At 46.2% G+C, this 22436-nt stretch overlaps 1 protein-coding gene across 1 annotated transcript in view; it reads right to left on the reverse strand.

The window, feature by feature from the left end:
- Positions 1 to 22436, reverse strand: part of LOC117520386 (kalirin-like) — a 167552-nt gene that overhangs the window by 127989 nt on the left and 17127 nt on the right. The window contains 12 exon segments of the mRNA XM_034181767.1: positions 133 to 185; positions 310 to 432; positions 1607 to 1681; positions 3781 to 3897; positions 4193 to 4315; positions 5548 to 5640; positions 5744 to 5878; positions 7553 to 7684; positions 7848 to 8039; positions 13812 to 13934; positions 19092 to 19407; positions 19498 to 19721. Coding sequence (XP_034037658.1) covers positions 133 to 185; positions 310 to 432; positions 1607 to 1681; positions 3781 to 3897; positions 4193 to 4315; positions 5548 to 5640; positions 5744 to 5878; positions 7553 to 7684; positions 7848 to 8039; positions 13812 to 13934; positions 19092 to 19407; positions 19498 to 19721 — 1706 coding nt within the window.

Below are 22436 nucleotides of genomic sequence, written 5' to 3' on the forward strand. Positions count from 1 at the left end.
TGATTGGTCGGCTGAGTCAGTCAATGAGTGACACACATAAAGGAAGTGGAAAGAACACTGCGGGTACCAGATCAGCTTCCTGTGCGCATTGCACGTGGACTCGCTGTCAGTGTGTCGCGTGTGTTTGTGTACCTCAGCTGCAGGATGAGGTCTTCTCCTTCCCGGATGACACTCACTGCAGCTTCCTGCAGATCAGGGTTAGACTCGGGTTAGTGCAGGGGTTAGAGGTCAGAGGAGACGAGCAGCGTGTTAGGCTGAAAGCAGTTACTGGTAGTGGTTAAGGTGAGGGGGTCAAAGGTCAGGAGGTACCTGTGTGTTGGCCTGCTGTTGCTGCTGCTGGCTGATGAGCGTCTGCAGAGCGTCCACGGTGTCGGGACACACACAGGCCTCAGAGGACATCTGCTTCTGGAGGCCGTCCATCCACACCGACAGCTTCAACAAGGTCACAGCGTTAACCACCACAAAACCACAACAAGTTCAAGGTCACTGCTCAGCTCAGGGCTCAGTGACCTTCCCCACAAGGGGGGCAGTATTGTGCTGTGGCTGCTGATATTTAGCTTGTTTTTTATAGACAAAGTGGATCTTACAGGACTTGAATTTCATGTAGGAGGAAAAAGTTTAATTCTCTACTGTGACAGTTACTGGAACTAGAACCCGCAACCCTGTTCAGCATTGGTACTAGTTCTAAAGAGGGAAAACCCTGATCCTGATCCAGGATTAGTGCAGAACAATCGGACTTCGTCTCTCTCACTTTTCAACGTGTTCTATTCATGGTGCAGAAATGACTCCGCCCACAGCACTTGGTCACCAGAGCTCAGTCACGCCCCCTACAGGCACAGACCAGCAGCACCCATCATGTAACTCTGATCAGTTCAAAAACAGGGAGCAGGAAATCAAACTGAACTGAAACCAGAACCGGATCATTGGGCAGTGGAAAAGCACAAGTTCTGGTTGTGAGGACCAGTATGGATCCCGTATCCGTGGAAACAGGAGGCTGAGTCTGATTCACGCTCACCGGAGAAGAGTTTCATTTCCGTCCATCCGTTAAGTGGATTACTCAAACTGTCGAGTCTCCACTGGAGCAGAAACACTCAAGTTCGGATTCTGCAAAGTGGGTCACAGCAAAATCCATGAAATCCAAAATCAAATCCAAAGCAAATCCAAAATCATTTCTTTTTTTTTCTATTTTTTAACACGGTGATATGACAGAAGTTTTTTCTGTTTGATTTCCTGATTCCACACTGGATGACCTCAAAATCACACAAAAACACAACACATTTAAAGTTTAGTTTGAAGTTAAACAGGTTTAAATCGATCATGTGCGATTCTGATTTAAAAATGGTAACAACCAGCAGTGAAAAACTAATTAAACCAGCTTCAACATAAATAGGAAACAATCTGGTTTCAAACTGTTCGGCACTGAAATGGTTTCAGGTTGTTTTGAGTTCACTTTAAATAAGATTGAACTCATTTTAAACACATATACATCTATTTTTTTAATGGCCAACAGCTTGAATCTGAATCTGAGTTTGATGTGTTTTATGTAAATTACTGCATCGTAAAACTTGTGTGGCGACATATCTTTAGATTTTTTTTTTCCTGGTACCTCTTTGGTATGCGTGTAGAAGGACACGGCGAGGTCCAGCAGCAGTTTCCTCTGTTCCACCCGCTGGATGAACGCCTGCAGACATGCAACATGCTTAAATAAGATGTCAACACACACAACTGTAAAAGGGCTGACAAACAGAAAAATAAGAAACTTCAACATATCATCTGCATATAGTCGAACCACAATGTTCACAGTGAAAACAAACGAGTTAAATTTGTTGCTTTAGATTTAAGATGAGCTTCTTCTGGACTAAATGTTATCGTGGAAGAGTTTTTCTGTGCAGACCATCAGGACTATGAGGTCATTTCACATCAAACAAACATAAGTGACACTTTGATGCCTTTAACAGACACTCAGCACTAAAGGAAGGCCGCTAAAAACTGTTTGAGGCATCAGCTGAAGTGTGAGTGTTCTTTTGTTACTTTTTACCGTAGGCCATCAAATATGGCCATCAGGTATTGCAAAGGATTTGCATCCGTTGGTCCATCTGTCCATCTGTCTGGGTTCAGTATGAGTCCAGTTCTATTACTGCCAGAGTCTTCAAATTTACAGGAAACATTCTTGGGACACAGACCTTGGACAAGTTCAAAGATCGCTAACCTTGACCTATTGTAACAGGTTAAAATGTCACATTATGTTTCAATCTGTTCCGTTTTGTTTTGAGTGTCGGGGTGACAGCCAATCAGAGTAGAGCTGCTCTGTGATGTCAGTGGCTGGTCTCGACAAAACCGCTTTCTTTTGTGTTGTTTCTCATATATTCTGTAAAAACTAACAAGAAATAAACACTTCTAAAACTGAAAATGCCGTTTTTGGAACCTAATAACACCTCTGAACTTATTTACAAGACATTTCACAGACGTTAGCATGGTGACGTCACAGGCTGGTAGCTAGCTGCAAAACTCTGTTTTGTTTGTGTGTAAATATAACCTCTTTGTCATATATTATGTAAAAGCTAGTGAGAAATAAACATTTCCATATCTGAAAATGCTGTTTTTGTAACCTGATAAAACCTCTGGAGTCTTTCTGTGTAGCCTCTCAGTTGTCCAGGTGGTTTCCATAGTAGAGAAGCTTGAATCTTCGACTGGACTGGGTTGCTTGACGTGAGGAAGTTTCGCTTCAAATTGCAGAAGCTTCCTCAGCTAAAATTCTTGCTCTGCTAGTCTGACTTCTGTCTTGTCCCTTGTAGAGAAGAACAAACAGAAGCCACAAAAGCTGGAGTTTTAAACCTAACCAGACCCCTCCTACCGAGAGGCAGACTGCTATTGGCTAGTGACTAAACAACTTCTTTAATTAGCACCTATTATGCTCTAGTTAGCACCCTCCTAATGACAGGGCAGCGGTCCCTCCTAACGATGGGACTGACGACTCTCCTGATGGCTCTCCTGATGAGTCTCCTGATGACGTGAATGACTCAAGGCTGGGTTAACTGGGGGGGGGGTCTGAAACACACTTTGTCCCCTGTTTACAATGGGGTACTCAGGTCAACGCAGTTACAGTCTTTTGTTCATGGTAATGAGTCTTTCACGTCATCAGGAGACTCATCAGGAGAGCCATCAGGAGAGTCGTCAGTCCCATCGTTAGGAGGGACAGCTGCCCTGTCATTAGGAGGGTGCCAACTACAGCACAACAGGTGCTAATTAAAGCAGTTGTTTAGTCACTAGCCAAGAACAGTCTGCCTCTCGGTAGGAGGGGTCTGGTTAGGTTTAAAACTCCAGCTTTTGTGGCTTCTGTTTGTTCTTCTCTACAAGGGTCAAGACAGAAGTCAGACTACCAGAGCAAGAATTTTAGCTGAGGAAGCTTCTTCAAATTGAAGTGAAACATCCTCGTGTCAAGCAACCCAGTCCAGTCGAAGATTCAAGCTTCTCTACCTCTGGAGTCATTTACAAGACATTTTACAGATGTTAGCGTGCATGCTAACTTCCACTAACTCAACTTATTAATACCTGCAAATGCCCAGAGGGAAATCTACAAATGTTCCTTGATTTGCACAACTTCTGCTCTTGAAACATAAATATTGATTTTGATTGATTGATGCTTTATTGAACATGAACAAACTGTACGTAAAACAACAGGATCTTAATAATTAATAAAACAACTGCAAATTATAAAGAACACAATGCTCATACGGCCGAGGGTATTTTAGCATTGCGTTGTATTTTTTATTGTTGTACCTGCATCCGCAGTTCCAGGTCTCTAGCTGCCTGATAAATCTCTTCTTCTTCACACTCTCCAGACTGAGCCAGCTGATCCGCTGCTTCCAGAAGCTTCTCAGCGTTGGTGTAAGTGTTCTGAGAAACAAACATCAACATAACTGACACCACGTTACATATGGAGTACCACAGAGCAATCCCCTGGAGCCACTTTGGTTCTTTGTTGATAGTAAAGGTCCTGAGTCCTCCTTTGTTTTTAGTGATGTCTGAGTTTGTATAGTTATCTATAATCAGCATCATCCTCCTCTGTGAACAAATGCCATGATGACAGTTTTTATGTCCACCATGAAATCTCACAAAACACTTCAAACCAACATGAACCTAAAAGACCTTGCCATTAAAAGAGTAATTCAATAATGGAACCTTTTGTTACCTGGGCAACCTGCTGAAAGTCATCGTGGCGTTTCTGCAGCGCTCGCGCTCGATGCAGTGACTTCCCCACACCGCCATGTTTGTTGAGGAAAACCTCGCCATGCTGCTCCACCCAGTCCAGCACCTGAGACACAGACAGGAACCTTAACTCCAGACTTGAGTCTCAGACCGAATGTGGATCCAAACCTGGATCTGGATTTGACTGAGAAAGAACCGGAGCAAAGGAGGCGTCGCCCACGGTGACTAGTGTGCCTTATAGAGAGAGCGGCATCAACTCAGAACACGGCGCCATTTTGGTTCCAACTGCGGTAAACTACTGAATGAACCTTTAATGTTTTCAACATTTTTTAAATCACTGAACCACATCCAGGTACAGGTGATATCAAAATAAATATAAAAATATTAAGATGTCAAATTTTCAATTTCTGATGATTTATTTCATTAATTTAAAGCCTGATTTATTCTATTCTGCAGCTCTGTGACTCCGTGTCATACAGTGACGTGTGTGACAGTTTTAAAGTTCTCTGTCTCTGGATTATACTTTATTCTGGACTAATTTGACCCTCAACAAGCTTTTATTTCTACAATCATCACCTCCAAATCAAAGGTAAACTGAACATTTTCCTCCTTTTTCCGACTTTGTGTTGTCAATGTGCAGACTTCTTTGATCCATTTGGAATCACACTGTAAAAACTGTTAGAATATGATGGCAGACGAAGCAGTGAAAGTGTCAAATCACAGCCTTTTGTGTCTGATTTAACAGGTTCAAGTCAGGCTGCGGGTCCGAGTCTGAACACAGTGTGAAACAAATAAACGGTCAGACTTTTAATCACAGAAATGTCTCCAGTCCCACATGTGAGGGGGTTTAATGGAAATAACATTGTGATCGGATGGAACATTTTATCTGATGTACAAAATCAGTTATATACGATGATTATTACATGGAAAACAACACAAAAACTTTGGGACTTTTTTGTCTGGTGACTGTGAATATCTGGTTTATACAATGACGGTTTCGGTACATGGGACTGAACAATAAATTGACCTCTCAAAGCTTTGATGATGAAGTCACTTCCATCCCACACACTGACTTTATTTTCCTAAATGTTTCTTCTGTTTGGATCTGAAGGGAATCTGTACATCTCGAAGCCCTTGTGTCTATTTGTGCCTCCAAATGCACAACAACCCGACATTTTCAGCAAATAAATAAATAAAATAGCTGGATTTACATACAGACACATTAACAGACAATGTTAATTTGGAACCAAGAGGCACCAGGAGTCACATGACTGATTTTTTTTGACTCGTCATGTCGCCGCTCTCTCTATAAACGCACACTAACAGCGACTGTCCTACCTGTCGAACGTCCTGTTGGAAGACACACAGCTGCAGGCGCTGATGGAGGCGGAGCTTGCGGTGCTGCCACGCCCCCTCCACTTCATGGTGACCCTGACATCAGAAAAAAACATTACCATAATCAGCCTGTCTCAACTCCCGCTGGGCTGCTGACAGTGAGACAAGGGGACAAAGGAAAAATTAAAGTGTCCTCTACCTGCATGACCTGGTGCAGAACTCCCATGATGCCATGTGTGGCAGAATTAAAATCTGGTTTGTTTGGAGAGTCTTCAGAGTCTGAATGGGAACAACACTGGAGGACATCCAACAAGGCTTTACCACTTTCACTGACCTACAGACAGACAGACACACAGACAGACAGACAGACACACAGACAGACAGACACACAGGCAGACACACAGACAGACAGACACACAGGCAGACAGACACACAGGCAGACACACAGACAGGCAGACACACAGACAGACAGACACACAGGCAGACACACAGACAGACAGACACACAGACAGACAGACAGGCAGACACACAGACAGACACACAGGCAGACACACAGGCAGACACACAGACAGACAGACACACAGACAGACACACAGGCAGACACACAGGCAGACAGACACACAGACAGACAGACAGGCAGACACACAGACAGGCAGACACACAGACAGACAGACACACAGGCAGACAGACACACAGACAGACACACAGACAGACACACAGGCAGACACACAGACAGACAGACAGGCAGACACACAGACAGGCAGACACACAGACAGACAGACACACAGACAGACACACAGACAGACACACAGGCAGACACACAGACAGACAGACAGGCAGACAGACACACAGACAGACACACAGGCAGACACACAGGCAGACAGACACACAGACAGACAGACAGGCAGACACACAGACAGGCAGACACACAGACAGACACACAGACAGACACACAGGCAGACACACAGACAGACAGACACACAGACAGACACACAGGCAGACAGACACACAGGCAGACAGACACACAGACAGACACACAGGCAGACACACAGACAGACACACAGACAGACAGACAGGCAGACAGACACACAGACAGACACACAGGCAGACAGACACACAGGCAGACAGACACACAGACAGACAGACAGACAGGCAGACAGACACACAGGCAGACACACAGACAGACACACAGACAGACAGACAGACAGGCAGACAGACACACAGACAGACACACAGGCAGACAGACACACAGGCAGACAGACACACAGGCAGACACACAGACAGACACACAGGCAGACAGACACACAGGCAGACACACAGACAGACACACAGGCAGACACACAGGCAGACACACAGGCAGACACACAGGCAGACAGACACACAGACAGACAGACAGGCAGACACACAGACAGGCAGACACACAGACAGACAGACACACAGGCAGACAGACACACAGACAGGCAGACACACAGACAGACACACAGGCAGACACACAGACAGACAGACACACAGACAGACACACAGACAGGCAGACACACAGGCAGACACACAGACAGACAGACACACAGACAGACACACAGGCAGACAGACACACAGGCAGACACACAGACACACAGACAGACACACAGGCAGACAGACACACAGGCAGACACACAGGCAGACAGACACACAGACAGACACACAGACAGACAGACAGACACACAGACAGACACACAGACAGACACACAGACAGACAGACACACAGACAGACACACAGGCAGACACAGACAGACACACAGGCAGACACACAGACAGACAGACACACAGGCAGACAGACACACAGACAGACACACAGACAGACACACAGGCAGACACACACACAGACAGACACACAGGCAGACACACAGACAGACAGACAGACAGACAGACAGACAGACAGGTGGTGTTCAGAGCAAAAAGCTGATTTTGCATATGGCCAGACTTGTGCTTGACAGACGTGTGTTTGCCGTGTTTCTGGACACATGGGTACCTGTGTATAATTAGCAGAGATCTCCTTGTTGAGCTCCTGGTGTTTCTTAATAGACGCTTCCAGCTCTGCTGTTGCCGACGGTAACGTCCCTTCTGAGCACACCTGAACCCAACCTTCCACTCTGAGCAGGAACTGAAGACAAGGACAAGAACTGATAAAGACTCCACAGAACCGAGTACTTTGTTAGTCCAGGCCAGTAAAGTGTCCATGTCCATACTTCATTCAGTTGGACAAACATTTCCATGGGGACAATAAGACCTGGGACAACATAACATACTGTGAGTGTGTTGATCACCTGCTCTGCCCCCTGGTGGAAGCCGGTTGCCATAGCTAGCGTGTTGCTACGTTCTTCCAGCGCTGATGTCAGGGACTTCCAGTCTTCCTGTAGCTGAGACGACACCGTAGCTATCCGCTCCGCACCGTAGTGACCAGCCTCAGCAAGTCTCGCTGCCACGGTGACCACACTGTCCACGTTCACACTGCCATTCTGCACCAAGACACAAATAAAGGCTGTCATTAAAACCAAATAACAGCGTTAATCAGTGTGTGAGCGCGCGCACGTACTGACCGCGCAGTCACCAAATAACAGCGTTAATCAGTGTGTGAGCGCGCGCACGTACTGACCACGCAGTCACCAAATAACAGCGTTAATCAGTGTGTGAGCGCGCACGTACTGACCGCGCAGTCACCAAATAACAGCGTTAATCAGTGTGTGAGCGCGCACGTACTGACCGCGCAGTCACCAAATAACAGCGTTAATCAGTGTGTGAGCGCGCGCACGTACCGACCGCGCAGTCACCAAATAACAGCGTTAATCAGTGTGTGAGCGCGCACGTACTGACCGCGCAGTCACCAAATAACAGCGTTAATCAGTGTGTGAGCGCGCACGTACTGACCGCGCAGTCACCAAATAACAGCGTTAATCAGTGTGTGAGCGCGCGCACGTACTGACCGCGCAGTCACCAAATAACAGCGTTAATCAGTGTGTGAGCGCGCACGTACTGACCGCGCAGTCACCAAATAACAGCGTTAATCAGTGTGTGAGCGCGCGCACGTACTGACCGCGCAGTCACCAAATAACAGCGTTAATCAGTGTGTGAGCGCGCACGTACTGACCGCGCAGTCACCAAATAACAGCGTTAATCAGTGTGTGAGCGCGCGCACGTACTGACCGCGCAGTCACCAAATAACAGCGTTAATCAGTGTGTGAGCGCGCACGTACTGACCGCGCAGTCACCAAATAACAGCGTTAATCAGTGTGTGAGCGCGCGCACGTACCGACCGCGCAGTCACCAAATAACAGCGTTAATCAGTGTGTGAGCGCGCGCACGTACCGACCGCGCAGTCACCAAATAACAGCGTTAATCAGTGTGTGAGCGCGCACGTACCGACCGCGCAGTCACCAAATAACAGCGTTAATCAGTGTGTGAGCGCGCACGTACCGACCGCGCAGTCACCAAATAACAGCGTTAATCAGTGTGTGAGCGCGCGCACGTACCGACCGCGCAGTCACCAAATAACAGCGTTAATCAGTGTGTGAGCGCGCGCACGTACTGACCGCGCAGTCACCAAATAACAGCGTTAATCAGTGTGTGAGCGCGCGCACGTACCGACCGCGCAGTCACCAAATAACAGCGTTAATCAGTGTGTGAGCGCGCACGTACTGACCGCGCAGTCACCAAATAACAGCGTTAATCAGTGTGTGAGCGCGCACGTACTGACCGCGCAGTCACCAAATAACAGCGTTAATCAGTGTGTGAGCGCGCGCACGTACTGACCGCGCAGTCACCAAATAACAGCGTTAATCAGTGTGTGAGCGCGCGCACGTACTGACCGCGCAGTCACCAAATAACAGCGTTAATCAGTGTGTGAGCGCGCGCACGTACTGACCGCGCAGTCACCAAATAGCGTTAATCAATGTGTGAGCGCGCGCACGTACTGACCGCGCAGTCACCAAATAACAGCGTTAATCAGTGTGTGAGCGCGCGCACGTACTGACCGCGCAGTCACCAAATAACAGCGTTAATCAGTGTGTGAGCGCGCGCACGTACTGACCGCGCAGTCACCAAATAACAGCGTTAATCAGTGTGTGAGCGCGCGCACGTACTGACCGCGCAGTCACCAAATAACAGCGTTAATCAGTGTGTGAGCGCGCGCACGTACTGACCGCGCAGTCACCAAATAACAGCGTTAATCAGTGTGTGAGCGCGCGCACGTACTGACCGCGCAGTCACCAAATAACAGCGTTAATCAGTGTGTGAGCGCGCACGTACTGACCCAAATAACAGCAATCAGTGTGTGAGCGCGCACGTACTGACCACGCAGTCACCAAATAACAGCGTTAATCAGTGTGTGAGCGCGCACGTACTGACCGGCAGTCACCAAATAACAGCGTTAATCAGTGTGTGAGCGCGCACGTACTGACCGCGCAGTCACCAAATAACAGCGTTAATCAATGTGTGAGCGCGCACGTACTGACCGCGCAGTCACCAAATAACAGCGTTAATCAGTGTGTGAGCGCGCACGTACTGACCGCGCAGTCACCAAATAACAGCGTTAATCAGTGTGTGAGCGCGCACGTACTGACCGCGCAGTCACCAAATAACAGCGTTAATCAATGTGTGAGCGCGCACACGCACTGACCGTGCAGTTAACAAATAACGGCATTGATCAATGTGTGAGCGCGCACATACTGACCGTGCAGTCACCAAATAACGACACTGATCAATGTGTGAGCGCGCAGTTACCAAATAACGGCATTAATCAATGTGTGAATGCGCACGTCTTGACCGCGCAGTTACCAAATAACGGCACTGATCAATGTTTGAGCGCGCACGTACTGACCATGCAGTTACCAAATAACGGTATTAATCAATGTGTGAGCACGCGCACGTACTGACCGCGCAGTTACCAAATAACGGCATTAATCAATGTGGGCACTCATGTACTGACCGTGCAGTTACCAAATAACAGCATTAATCGATGTGCATGCGCACGTACTGACCACACAGTTACCAAATAATGTCCATGTATCAGTCTGTGCGTGCACGTACCGACCACCAGTGATGGGCACAGCTAACCAAAAAGTTAGCTTCGATAACCGACAGGCCTCTCCCAACAGAAGGGAGCGGAGCGGCCTCAAAAAACCCCAAAGTAATTTACATTCCACATGCTATAGCAAAGACAGTGGTCATGAGACATGAAACATAAAGCACTTTTCACTCATGGTTTTACTCATAAACAACTAATTCTGGACAGTTTACTGAGATTAATGGTAACTGTCATTTTTACAAAGTGAAAATATTGCACATATCTTTAAAGTAATGCGCTAATTCTGAAGATTTGAGCATTAACAGACATGTGCAAAAAAAGGCATTATGGGAAAAATGGTTGGTTGGGTTATTTATTTGTAAAAACCAACACACATGTTATTGTAACGTGTGTGTTGCTTTTTTGCAAATATGTCATTTTTTTTCATTTGTAAAAAAAAAAAAGGCATTTGCAAAACTGAAAATTCTGTTTGTGAAGTGTAATTCACGACCAACATGAGTTGCTATTCATACTACCATCCAGTAGATGGCAGTGTTGTATGTATTTTGAAGGGGGGGGGCATCGAAAGAGTTATTTGAATTTTCCATAATGCCTTTCAGTACATGTCTTTTAGAGCTCAAACCTTCTGAATTTAATGCATTCCTTTCAAAAGATATGTCATATGTGTCATTTTCTCTCTGTAAAAATGACACAGTGACAGTTAATGTCGATAAACAGTCCATAATTGATTGTTTATGCGTAAGTTAAGTTTTATTCACTATGCCAGCAAAACAAAAAAAGTTAGCGGACTGAAAGTTAGCTGAACTAAATTTAGTGGAAGCTAAGTTGTCCACCGATGGTTTTCAAAATTAGAAAAGCTAATTCACTAACAAACAAGTTAGCTTCACTAATTAGTGGTTAGCATCCATCCATTTTCTTCCGCTTCATCTGGGGTCAGGTCGCGGGGGCAGCAACTCAAGCAAAGCCGCCCAGACCTCCCGATCCACACACACCTCCCCCAGCTCCTCCGGGGGAACCCCGAGGTGTTCCCAAGCCAGCTGAGAGACATAGTCCCTCCAGCGTGTCCTGGGTTTTCCCCGGGGCCTCCTCCCGATGGGACGTGCCCGGAACACCTCTCCAGCGAGGCATTCAGGGGGCATCCAGAAAAGATGCCCGAGCCACCTCAGCTGGCTCCTTTCAACGTGGAGGAGCAGCGGCTCGACTCCGAGCTCCTCCTGAGTGACCGAGCTCCTCACCGTATCTCTAAGGGAGCGCCCAGCCCCCCTGCGGAGGAAACTCATCTTGGTCACTTGTACTCGCGATCCTGTTCTTTCGGTCATGAGCCAAATCTCATGACCATAGGTGAGGGTCGGAACGTAGATCGATTGGTAAATCGAGAGCTTTGTCCCCCTGCTCAGCTCTCTCTTCACCACAACGGTCCGATATAGCGACCGCATCACTGCAGATGCTGCACTGATCCGTCTGTCGACCTCACGCTCCATCCGTCCCTCACTCATGAACAAGACCCCGAGATACTTAAACTCCTCCACTTGAGGCAAGGACACCCCACCGACTTGAAGAGGGCAAGGCACCTTTTTCCGATCGAGAACCATGGCCTCGGATTTGGAGGTGCTAATTTTCATCCTGGATGCTTCACACTCGGCTGCAAACCGCCCCAGTGCACACTGAAGGTCCTGATTTGACAAAGCCAACAGAACCACATCGTCCACAAACAGCAGAGATGAGATTCTGTGGTTCCCAAACCGGACTCCCTCTACACCCTGGCTGTGCCTAGAAATTCTGTCCATAAAGGTAATGAACAGAACTGGTGACAAAGGGTAGCCCTGGCGGAGGCCGACGTGCATTGGAAACAGGTTTGACTTACTACCAATGCAAACCAAGCTCCTGCTGCGGTCGTACAGGGACCGGATAGCCCTTAGCAAAGGACTCCGGACCCCGTACTCCCGGAGCACCCCCCACAGGGTGCCTCGAGGGACATGGCCGCATGCTTTCTCCAGATCCACAAAGCACATGGGGACAGGTTGGGCGAACTCCCATGAACCCTCGAGCACCCGATGGAGGGTGTCGAGCTAGTCCAGTGTGCCGCGACCCGGACGAAAACCACACTGCTCCTCCTGAATCCGAGGTTTGACTATTGTTCAAATTCTCCTCTCCAGTACTCTGGAATAGACCTTACCGGGGAGGCTGAGGAGTGTGATCCCCCTGTAGCTGGAACACACCCTCCGGTCCCCCTTCTTAAACAAAGAAACCGCCACCTCTGAGTCCCCAGTCTCCCCACCCGCACTATAGACAGTGTTGGCAGAGAGCTGCTTCTGCCTCCTGAGGCATCAGACGGTTTGCCAGAATTTCTTCGAGGCCGACCGATAGTCCTCCTCCATGGCCTCCCCAAACTCCTCCCAGACCTGTGTTTTTGCCTCTGTGACCACACAGGCTGCAGCACACTTGGCCTGCTGGTACCTGTCAGCTGCCTTCGGGGTCCCACTTACCAACAAAGACAAGTAGGACTCCTTCTTCAGCTTGACGGCATTCCTTACTTTCGGCATCCACCACCGGGTTCGGGGATTGCCGCCGCGACAGGCACCAGAGACCTTGCGACCACAGCTACAAACGGCCGCATATACAATGGAGGTGGAGAACATGGTCCACTCAGACTCCATGTCTCCAACCTCCCCCGGGATCTGGGAGAAGCTCTCCCGGAGGTGGGAGTTGAAGACCTAGCCAACAGATGGTTCCGCCAGTCGTTCCAGCTTCCTCCCCTCCCAGCGGAACCAACTCACCACCAAGAGGTGATCGGTCGACAGCTCAGCCCCTCTCTTCACCTGAGTGTCCGAGACACGTGGCCGAAGGTCAGATGATATGACTACAAAGTCGATCATCGACATCCGGGTGTCCTGGTGCCACGTGCATTTATGGACACCATTGTGCTCGAACATGGTGTTCGTGATGGACAAACTGTGGCTAACACAGAAGTCCAACAACTGAACACCACTCGGGTTCAGATCGGGGAGGCCGTGCTTCCCGATCACCCCCCTCCAGGTCTCACTGTCACTGCCCACGTGGGCGTTGAAGTCCCCCAGGAGAACAATGGAGTCCCCAGTCGGACTCCATTGGACTAGTGGTTAGCAGATTAGCGGAATTGTGTCCACCATTGCTGACCACGCAGTTACCAAATAACGGCGTTAATCGGTGTGTGCGCGCATGTACTGACCATGCAGTTGGCGGTGAAGTGCTGGTGTTGTGTCTGGAGGTCGAGGGCATGCTGGTGGTTCTGGCCAACTTCTGCCAGACTCTGCAGGAACAACTCTTTACTGTGGCCAATCCACTCCGACATCTGATGCAGAGACATATTAGCAACAAGTTAGTTCCTGTTCTTATCACTAGTTAGTTCCTATTTTCTGTCAATGGTTCTTCTGTCAGTAAAACATCAGCTGTAACCAGGAAGTTACACTAAGTTAAAACAATCTCCTGTTTTTTTTTTCTTTTCTTCAAATTTCCCACATTAGGTGAATTAATTATCGGGACTTTACAGTGACATATATGAAAAGGACAACACTGATGAAAAACAGACCTGCACTTGGCTGTGACCCTCATGAGAGTTCATGACCCACAACAGGAAAAATACGTTTTTCATAAAGTCATTAGTATACTTGGTTACAGTCAACATTTTTCCTGGAGCCCAACCAATATGAGACTTTCACCAACATATCAGTGTCAGTGTTATTTTTGCTAATAAGAAAACTTTTATTTTATCAAATAAACAATGCAGAAAAATACTTTGGTAGTCGGAAAGGGTGTCATTACATAGTCTGTCCAGCAGAGGACATTTTGACAGCATTGTTTACAATGCTGCCGAGCATGACTGGGACCCTCATCACCCCCCTGAGCACATCAGCTCCAAGACACAGGCAAAGTGAGCAGCTGCCATTCGTCTTCAACCAGCATGGACGTTGACAGAGACAGGAGACAACTGTTCACTATGCTGACAGCTAGGTGGCGCCAAAATAGAAGTCTATTTTATGCAAATGCTGACCGATGTGGCACGGTGACCTCCAGTCCGAGTGAAGTCAGTGTGACATTGGTTATTGGTTCTACAACCCCAATTCCAATGAAGTTGGGATCTTGTGTAAAATGTAAATAAAAACAGAATCCAATGATTTTCAAATCCTCTTCAACCTATATTCAACTGAATACACCACAAAGACAAGATATTTAAAGGGGATAGAGAATCAAAATCATCTTTTTCATGTTTTTGGTGTTAGTTCAGAGTCTCCCCGCTGTGGGGAAAACACACGAAGTGCCAGCAAGTTTCAGAACCTCTGTTTCAAGTATTTCTCCTTTTTTGAATTGCCCCTAGAAAACAGGCCAATCTGTTTTTGAGAGAAAACTTACGTCAGTTTTTCACAAATAGCCCCCCCCCCCCCCCCCCACACACACACACACCCCCTTTCACACACGCCCCTTCGAAATGAATTATTCATAAGGTTGTGCCCACCCGTTCGTAACACTGGAAGAGGAGCAATGACGAGCTCCAGGTGTGCTTTCCCAGGCTGTTTTAGCGGACTACGATCTTCCCACGGAAAGCAGTGTACACGATCACTGGCTTTTATTCATTTTTAACTGCATCCCCAGTACATACAACCGCCGACTATTTCTTTGCTCTGCGCATTTCACGGAGGACTGTTTCACAAACCTTGCTCAATTTCGAGCTGGCTTCAGTCGGCATTTAATACTCAGTAGAGGGTCAGTTCTGACTCTGCGACAAAATCAACCCCAGCAGTCAGAACAGCCTGTATCACATTTTATTTTGTTTTAAATTTGTGTTGCGCCATATTCCTGTTGTAAGAATTGCATGTTAGAATGGCACGTTAGCTCTGGTTTGTTCCTCTAAAGGGAATGAGCTAACCCCTTAGCAGCTAGGGATGTGTATCGAGAACCGGATCCTTTTGGGTATCGTTAAGAAATGACTCGATCCACCGACATCAATAAGCTTTGTGCTTAACGATTCTGTTATCGGTCCTTCAGAGTGGCCGTTGTTTGGGGGGTGTTTGTCAGGAAAATGATCATTTCTGTATTGATTACAGACCCTGCAGCGGGTCCGTAAACAACTTTTCTGCAGCGCGGCTTTGCTTTGAACTTTGAACCAATCGAAGCAGTGCTTCGCAGATTGAAGCATGCTTCGATTATTCTTTCTTTCTTTTGCTTAATTTTCTCCTGCTAAAACCTGAAAGAGCATACATCTGAGAGTATTATTTACCTTTTCTATGTTAAACCGACCTGTTATGTTCTTCTGAAACAGTTGATAGATGTATTTTATAACTTAAAAAACGGAAGCGATGCTAACGCGTTAGCATGTCTATGGCATTTTCAATGTTAAAAGTTAGCATTGCAGCCGTCATCACGTTCGGGTGCATTTGTTTTCAAATTGTAATATTTCTTAAATTTATTTTTGTTTATATATTAATAATCTAATGATTATTATATACAATTTTAGAGAAAGAGGCAAAAAGAACCTGAATAGAAACACAACAGAAAATATAAAAGCAATGAAAATAAATAAATAATGCTTTCTTTTCAGTGAGAGCAAGAGCAGCCAATCAAACAACGGCAACCGATCAGTGCCACCTACTTGCATTTCATAATGAGGTTGCCAAATAAGCTCCGAAATGACGCCATTAAAGGCAAACGAGGCATTCTAAACCCAGCATAGTAACATAGCTGTTTCAGAGAGCCTTTCAGGAAGGTTCTGAGCCATTACAGACCCAACCAATTTTTTGGGGCTACATATCACATCACAGAACAAGGATTAATGCCCCATTCAACCTCTTTCTATCACCTTTAATGTTCAAACTGATAAACTTTATTGTTTTTGTGCAAATATTTGCTCATTTTGAAATGGATGCCTGCAACATGTTTCTAAAAAGCTGGTACAGTGGTATGTTTCCCACTGTGTTACATCACCTTTCCTTCTAACAACACTCAATAAGCGTTTGGGAACTGAGGACACTAATTGTTGAAGCTTTGTAGGTGGAATTCTTTCCCATTCTTGCTTGATGTACGACTTCAGTTGTTCAACAGTCCGGGGTCTCCGTTGTCGTATTTTGTTCTTCATAATGCGCCACACATTTTCAATGGGCGACAGGTCTGGACTGCAGACAGGCCAGTCTAGTACCTGCACTCTTTTACTATGAAGCCACGCTGTTGTAACACGTGCAGAATGTGGCTTGGCATTGTCTTGCTGAAATAAGCAGGGACGTCCCTTAAAAAGACGTTGCTTGGATGGCAGCATGTGTTGCTCCAAAACCTGGATGTACCTTTCAGCACTGATGGTGCCATCACAGATGTGTAAGTTGCCCATGTCATGGGCACTAACACACCCCCATACCATCACAGATGTGTAAGTTGCCCATGCCATGGGCACTAACACACCCCCATACCATCACAGATGCTGACTTTTGAACTTTGTGCTGGTAACAATCTGGATGGTCTTTTTCCTCTTTTGTCCAGAGGACACAACGTCTATGATTTCCAAAAACAATTTGAAATGTGGACTCATCAGACCACAGCACACTTTTCCACTTTGTGTCTGTCGATTTCAAATGAGCTCAGGCCCAGAGAAGGCGGCGGTGTTTCTGGATGTTGTTGATGTTTGACTTTCACTTTGCATGGTAGAGTTTTAACTTGCACTTGTAGATGTAGCGACGAACTGTGTTAACTGACAATGGTTTTCTGAAGTGTTCCTGAGCCCACGCGGTAAGATCTTTTACACAATGATGTTGGCTTTTAATGCAGTGCCGCCTGAGGGATCAAAGGTCACAGGCATTCAGTGTTGGTTTTCAGCCTTGCCGCTTACATGTAGAAGGTTCTCCAGATTCTCTGAATCTTCTGGTTATATTATGGATTGTAGATGATGGAATCCCTAAATTCCTTGCATTCCTTGCTGAGCCTTTTGGAGATGCTCCTTTTATACCCAGTCATGAGTGTCCTCAGTTCCCAAACGCTTATTGAGTGTTGTTAGAAGGAAAGGTGATGTAACACAGTGGTAAACATATCACTGTCCCAGCTTTTTTGAAACATGTTGCAGGCATCCATTTCAAAATGAACAGATATTTGCACAAAAACAATAAAGTTTATCAGTTTGAATATTAAATATCTTGTCTTTGTGGTGTATTCAGTTGAATATAGGTTGAAGAGGATTTGAAAATCATTGGATTCTGTTTATATTTACATTTCAAGCAGTGTCCCAACTTCAATGGAATTGGGGTTGTAGTCAGTGCTTAATTTGTAAAGTGGGAGGTCCCGGAGCGCAGAGTTCCAGTGGCTCCAGTGCAGAAAAAAAAAGAAGGGCGGGGGGGGGGGGGGCTTGCGAACAATGCTGTGCGCCACACCGAAAATAAACTGGGCATGTGTTGTAGGCCTAATAACACTAGTCACACCAAATCCGGATAGAGTACAAATTCCTGTTTAATAATGTACAGTGGTCCCTCGTTTATCGCAGGAGTTACGCTCTAAAAATAACATGTGATAAACGAAATCCGCGTAGTCAGCGCTATTTTTTACACTTATTATAGATGTTTTAAGGCTGTAAAACCCCTCACTACACAATTTTCTCAAACAGGCATTAACATTTTCTCACTTTTCTCTCTTGTGTAAACACTCTCTTTTTTCTTCTGTGCGAGAAGATTATAAACAGACACACGCAGAACACAATGCGCGGCTTCTCCCTTCACTCACTGCCTCCGGGGGTACAGATGCGGGACCCACAAAGAATCCAAGTCCTCTTTCGGTGGCCACGGAGCTCTGCGGCTGCGGTCAACATCCGGATCAAAACAGCGGGCGTAGCCTCTGGACCTGTTGCTAGATTTGGCGCAATTCCGCACAGCAGACTGTGATTTTTTTTTTTATTTTATTTTGTTAGTCAAGAGAGGTGGCGGATCACGGATCCAGTATAAATAGCTGGCGGAGTCAACATCAGAGGTTCCGGAGCGCGCGTCCGAGGTTCCGGAGCGCGCTCGGCTTGCTCCCCCTTAAATTAAGCCCTGGTTGTAGTTAGTTTTTTATAAAGTTCCTGTTTAAACTAAAACATGAAGCCTCAATTCAATTTTGTGAAGTCTTTGCATCCGTGTGTCCCTCCGTCCATTTGTGCTGAGCTTAAGTCCAGTCCTGTTACTGCCTGGGTCTTCACATTCAAAGGGAACATTCTGGGGGCACAAACCTTGGACAAGTTCAAAGATGACTAACCTTGACCTATTTTAAGAGGTCAAAAGGTCACATTGTTTCCTGTGTTTATGTTCATATGGCTGATTGTACTTTATCATCATATTATATTTTTAAAATGAAATGTTTCATGACCATTTTTATGTATTAAGCAGAAATATCTCAATATTGTTATTGGCCCTGAAAAAACCCCCGATCGGTCGGTCAGAGGAATCCTGCTGCACCTGAGCTGCAGCTTTAGGTCACGTGCACTTCACAGGCTCCACCCCCTCACCTTGGCAGCATCCTGTTCAAACAGGTGCAGCTGCAGAGCCTGGTCCAGGTGAAGCTTCTTGTCAGTCCAGCTCTGCAGGAGGTGACTGCAAGACGCTTGCAGTCGGTCCAGGATGGACGAAACCTTCGGCGCCACACTCTGGAAGTCCGCGCCACCCGACAGCCAGCTGCCGTGACCCCCGCCACCCTCGTTAGAGGCGTCGCCGTGGGAGGGGCCGAGGCGCATACGCTGGAGTAAGCTTCGGCCCTCGCGATCGAGGGCGTCGACCGGCGCCGTGGCGATGGTGTTACGGAGACGACCGTGTTCTTCGAGAAGTCTGTGAAAATACAGACAGGACAATTAATACACAAGAAACAAACATGGCTGCAGGAGCGTCAGATCACATGACACCAATCCCCCGCCTCACTTTCGGGCCTCGTCCACATCCTGCGGCTCTGGTATTCGGGCCAGGCTGGACTCCAGCTGCTCCAACTGGGCCAGCAGCGCCGCGGCGGCTCCTGAGAACTCCTCCAGTCCCAGACGCAGCTCCGTCCACTCCACGTGGTCGTACTCCAGTGAGCCGCCGAGGTCAGAGGTCAGCTGGGAGGGGTCGACCAACCGGGACAGACCTTCAACTGACACCAGACTCGTCTGGAAACAGACACACGGAACCTGAAAATGGACACTGACACACACGTCAGCACAATACTGCAGCTTGTAGTACATCAGTAGTAGTATTTCAATTACCAGCTGCACTATTTCAGCATTTAGAGTCATTCGGTCAGCAACAGTACCAGTTTCATTAGCAACAGAATTAGTACTATTTACTTCTGTAGTACTAGTAGTACATTTAGCAGCAGTAACAGCTCAGAATGCAGTAGCAGTACATCAGTGAGAGGAAGCAGTTCCATTAGCAGTAGCAGTTCAGTTTGCAACAGTATTTCCTTATAGTAGTAGTAGTAGTAGTAGTAGTAGTGCAGCAATAGTAGTAGTATAGTAGTAGTAATGCAGTAATAGTAGTAGTAGTAGCAGCAGTAGCAATAGTGGTAGTAATAGTATAGTAGTAGTAGTGCAGCAATAGTAGTAGTGTAGTAGTAGTGCAGTAATAGTAGTAGTAGTAGTAGTAGTAGTAGTAGTAGCAGTAGCAGTAGCAATAGCAGTAGTAGTAGTAGTAATGTAGTAGTAATGTAGTAGTATTGCAGCAGCAGTAGTTGCATTGCAGTAGTAATATTGCAGTAGCAGTGGTAGCAGTAATATTGCAGTAGTAGCAGCAGGATTGCAGTAGCAGTAGGACTGAAAGTAGCATTGCAGCAGTAGTATCGTAGAAGTAGTAGTATTGCAGCGGTAGTATAATAGTAGCGGTAATAGTATTGCGGAAGTAGTAGCATTGCAGTAGTCATAGTAGTAGAAGAATTGCAACATTAATATAGTAGTAGTAGAAGTAGTAGTATTGCAGTAGTAGTAGTAGTAGTAGTAGTAGTGCGGCAGTCGTATAGTAGCAGTAGCATTGCAGTAGAAGTAGCATTGGCAGCACTGCAGTGGTAATAGTAGTAGTATTGCCATAGTAGCAGCTATATTGTCATAGTAGTAGCAGTAGTATTGCGGCAGTAGGATAGTAGTGGTAGTCGTAGTAGTGTTAGTGGTGGAAGTAGTAGTGGTAGTAGTACTGTGGTAGTAGTAGCATTGCAGTAGTAGTAGCAGTACCAGTACTAGTAGTAGTACCAGTAGTAGTAGTAGTAGTAGTGGTCGTGGTAGTAGTGGTAGTAGTAATAGTAGTGGTAGTAGTATTGCGGTAGTAGTAGTATTGTAGCGGTAGTAGTAGCGGTATCGCAGTAGTAGTAGTAGTAGTAGTATTGCGGCAGTAGTATAGCAGTAGTAGTAGTTGTCGTAGTAGTGGTAGTAGTATAGTAGTAGTTGTAGTAGTGGTAGTAGTAGTAGTAGTCGTGGTAGTAGTATAGTAGTAGTAGTAATGGTAGTGGTAGTAGTAGTAGTAATGGTAGTGGTAGTAGTATTGCGGTAGTAGTCGTATTGTAGTGGTAGCAGTAGCAGCGGTATCGCAGTAGTACTAGTACTGCAGCAGTAGTATAGCAGCAGTAGTACTAGTCGTGGTAGTAGTATAGTAGTAGTAGTAGTAGTAGTGGTGGTGGTGGTAGTGGTAGTAGTACTAATAGTAGTGGTAGTAGTATTGCAGTAGTAGTAGTATTGTAGCAGTAGTAGTGGCACTAGTATTGCAGTAGTAGTACAACCCCAATTCCAATGAAGTTGGGACGTTGTGTAAAATCTAAATAAAAACATAATACAATGATTTTCAAATCCTCTTCAACCTATATTCAATTGAATACACCACAAAGACAAGATATTTAATGTTCAAACTGATAAACTTTATTGTTTTTGTGCAAATATTTGCTCATTTTGAAATGGATGCCTGCAACATGTTTCAAAAAAGCTGGGACAGTGGTATGTTTACCACTGTGTTACATCACCTTTCCTTATAACAACACTCAATAAGCGTTTGGGAACTGAGGACACTAATTGCTGAAGCTTTGTAGGTGGAATTCTTTCTTTTGCTTGATGTACGACTTCAGTTGTTCAACAGTCCGGGGTCTTTGCGCTTCATAATGCGCCACACATAATGCACATAATGCTCCAAAACCTGGATGTACCTTTCAGCATTGATGGTGCCATCACAGATGTGTAAGTTGTCCATTGCATGGGCACTAACACACCCCCATACCATCACAGATGCTGGCTTTTGAACTTTGCACTGGTAACAATCTGGATGGTCTTTTTCCTCTTTTGTGCAGAGGACACAACGTCCATGATTTCCAAAAACAATTTGAAATGTGGACTCATCAGACCACAGCACACTTTTCCACTTTGCGTCTGTTCATTTCAAATGAGCTCGGGCCCAGAGAAGGCGGCGGTGTTTCTGGATGTTGCTGATGTTTGACTTTCACTTTGCATGGTAGAGCTTTAACTTGCACTTGTAGATGTAGCGACAGACTGTGTTAACTGACAATGGTTTTCTGAAGTGTTCCTGAGCCCACACAGTAAGATCCTTTACACAGTGATGTTGGTTTTTAATGCAGTACCGCCTGAGGGATCAAAGGTCACGGGTATTCAATGGTGGTTTTCAGCCTTGCAACTTATGTGTAGAAAGTTCTCCAGATTCTCTGAATCTTCTGATTATATTATGGACTGTAGATGATGGAATCCCTAAATACCTTGCAATCCTTGCTGAGTCTTTTGGAGATGCTCCTTTTATACTAGGGCTGAAACGATTGCTCGAATAACTCGAATAATTAGATTACAAAAAATGATCGAGGCAAATTCTGTGCCTCGAAGCTTCTTTTAAACATTGTAGTA

This window comes from Thalassophryne amazonica, chromosome 1 (genome assembly GCF_902500255.1).
Source record: "Thalassophryne amazonica chromosome 1, fThaAma1.1, whole genome shotgun sequence".
Lineage (NCBI taxonomy): Eukaryota > Metazoa > Chordata > Actinopteri > Batrachoidiformes > Batrachoididae > Thalassophryne > Thalassophryne amazonica.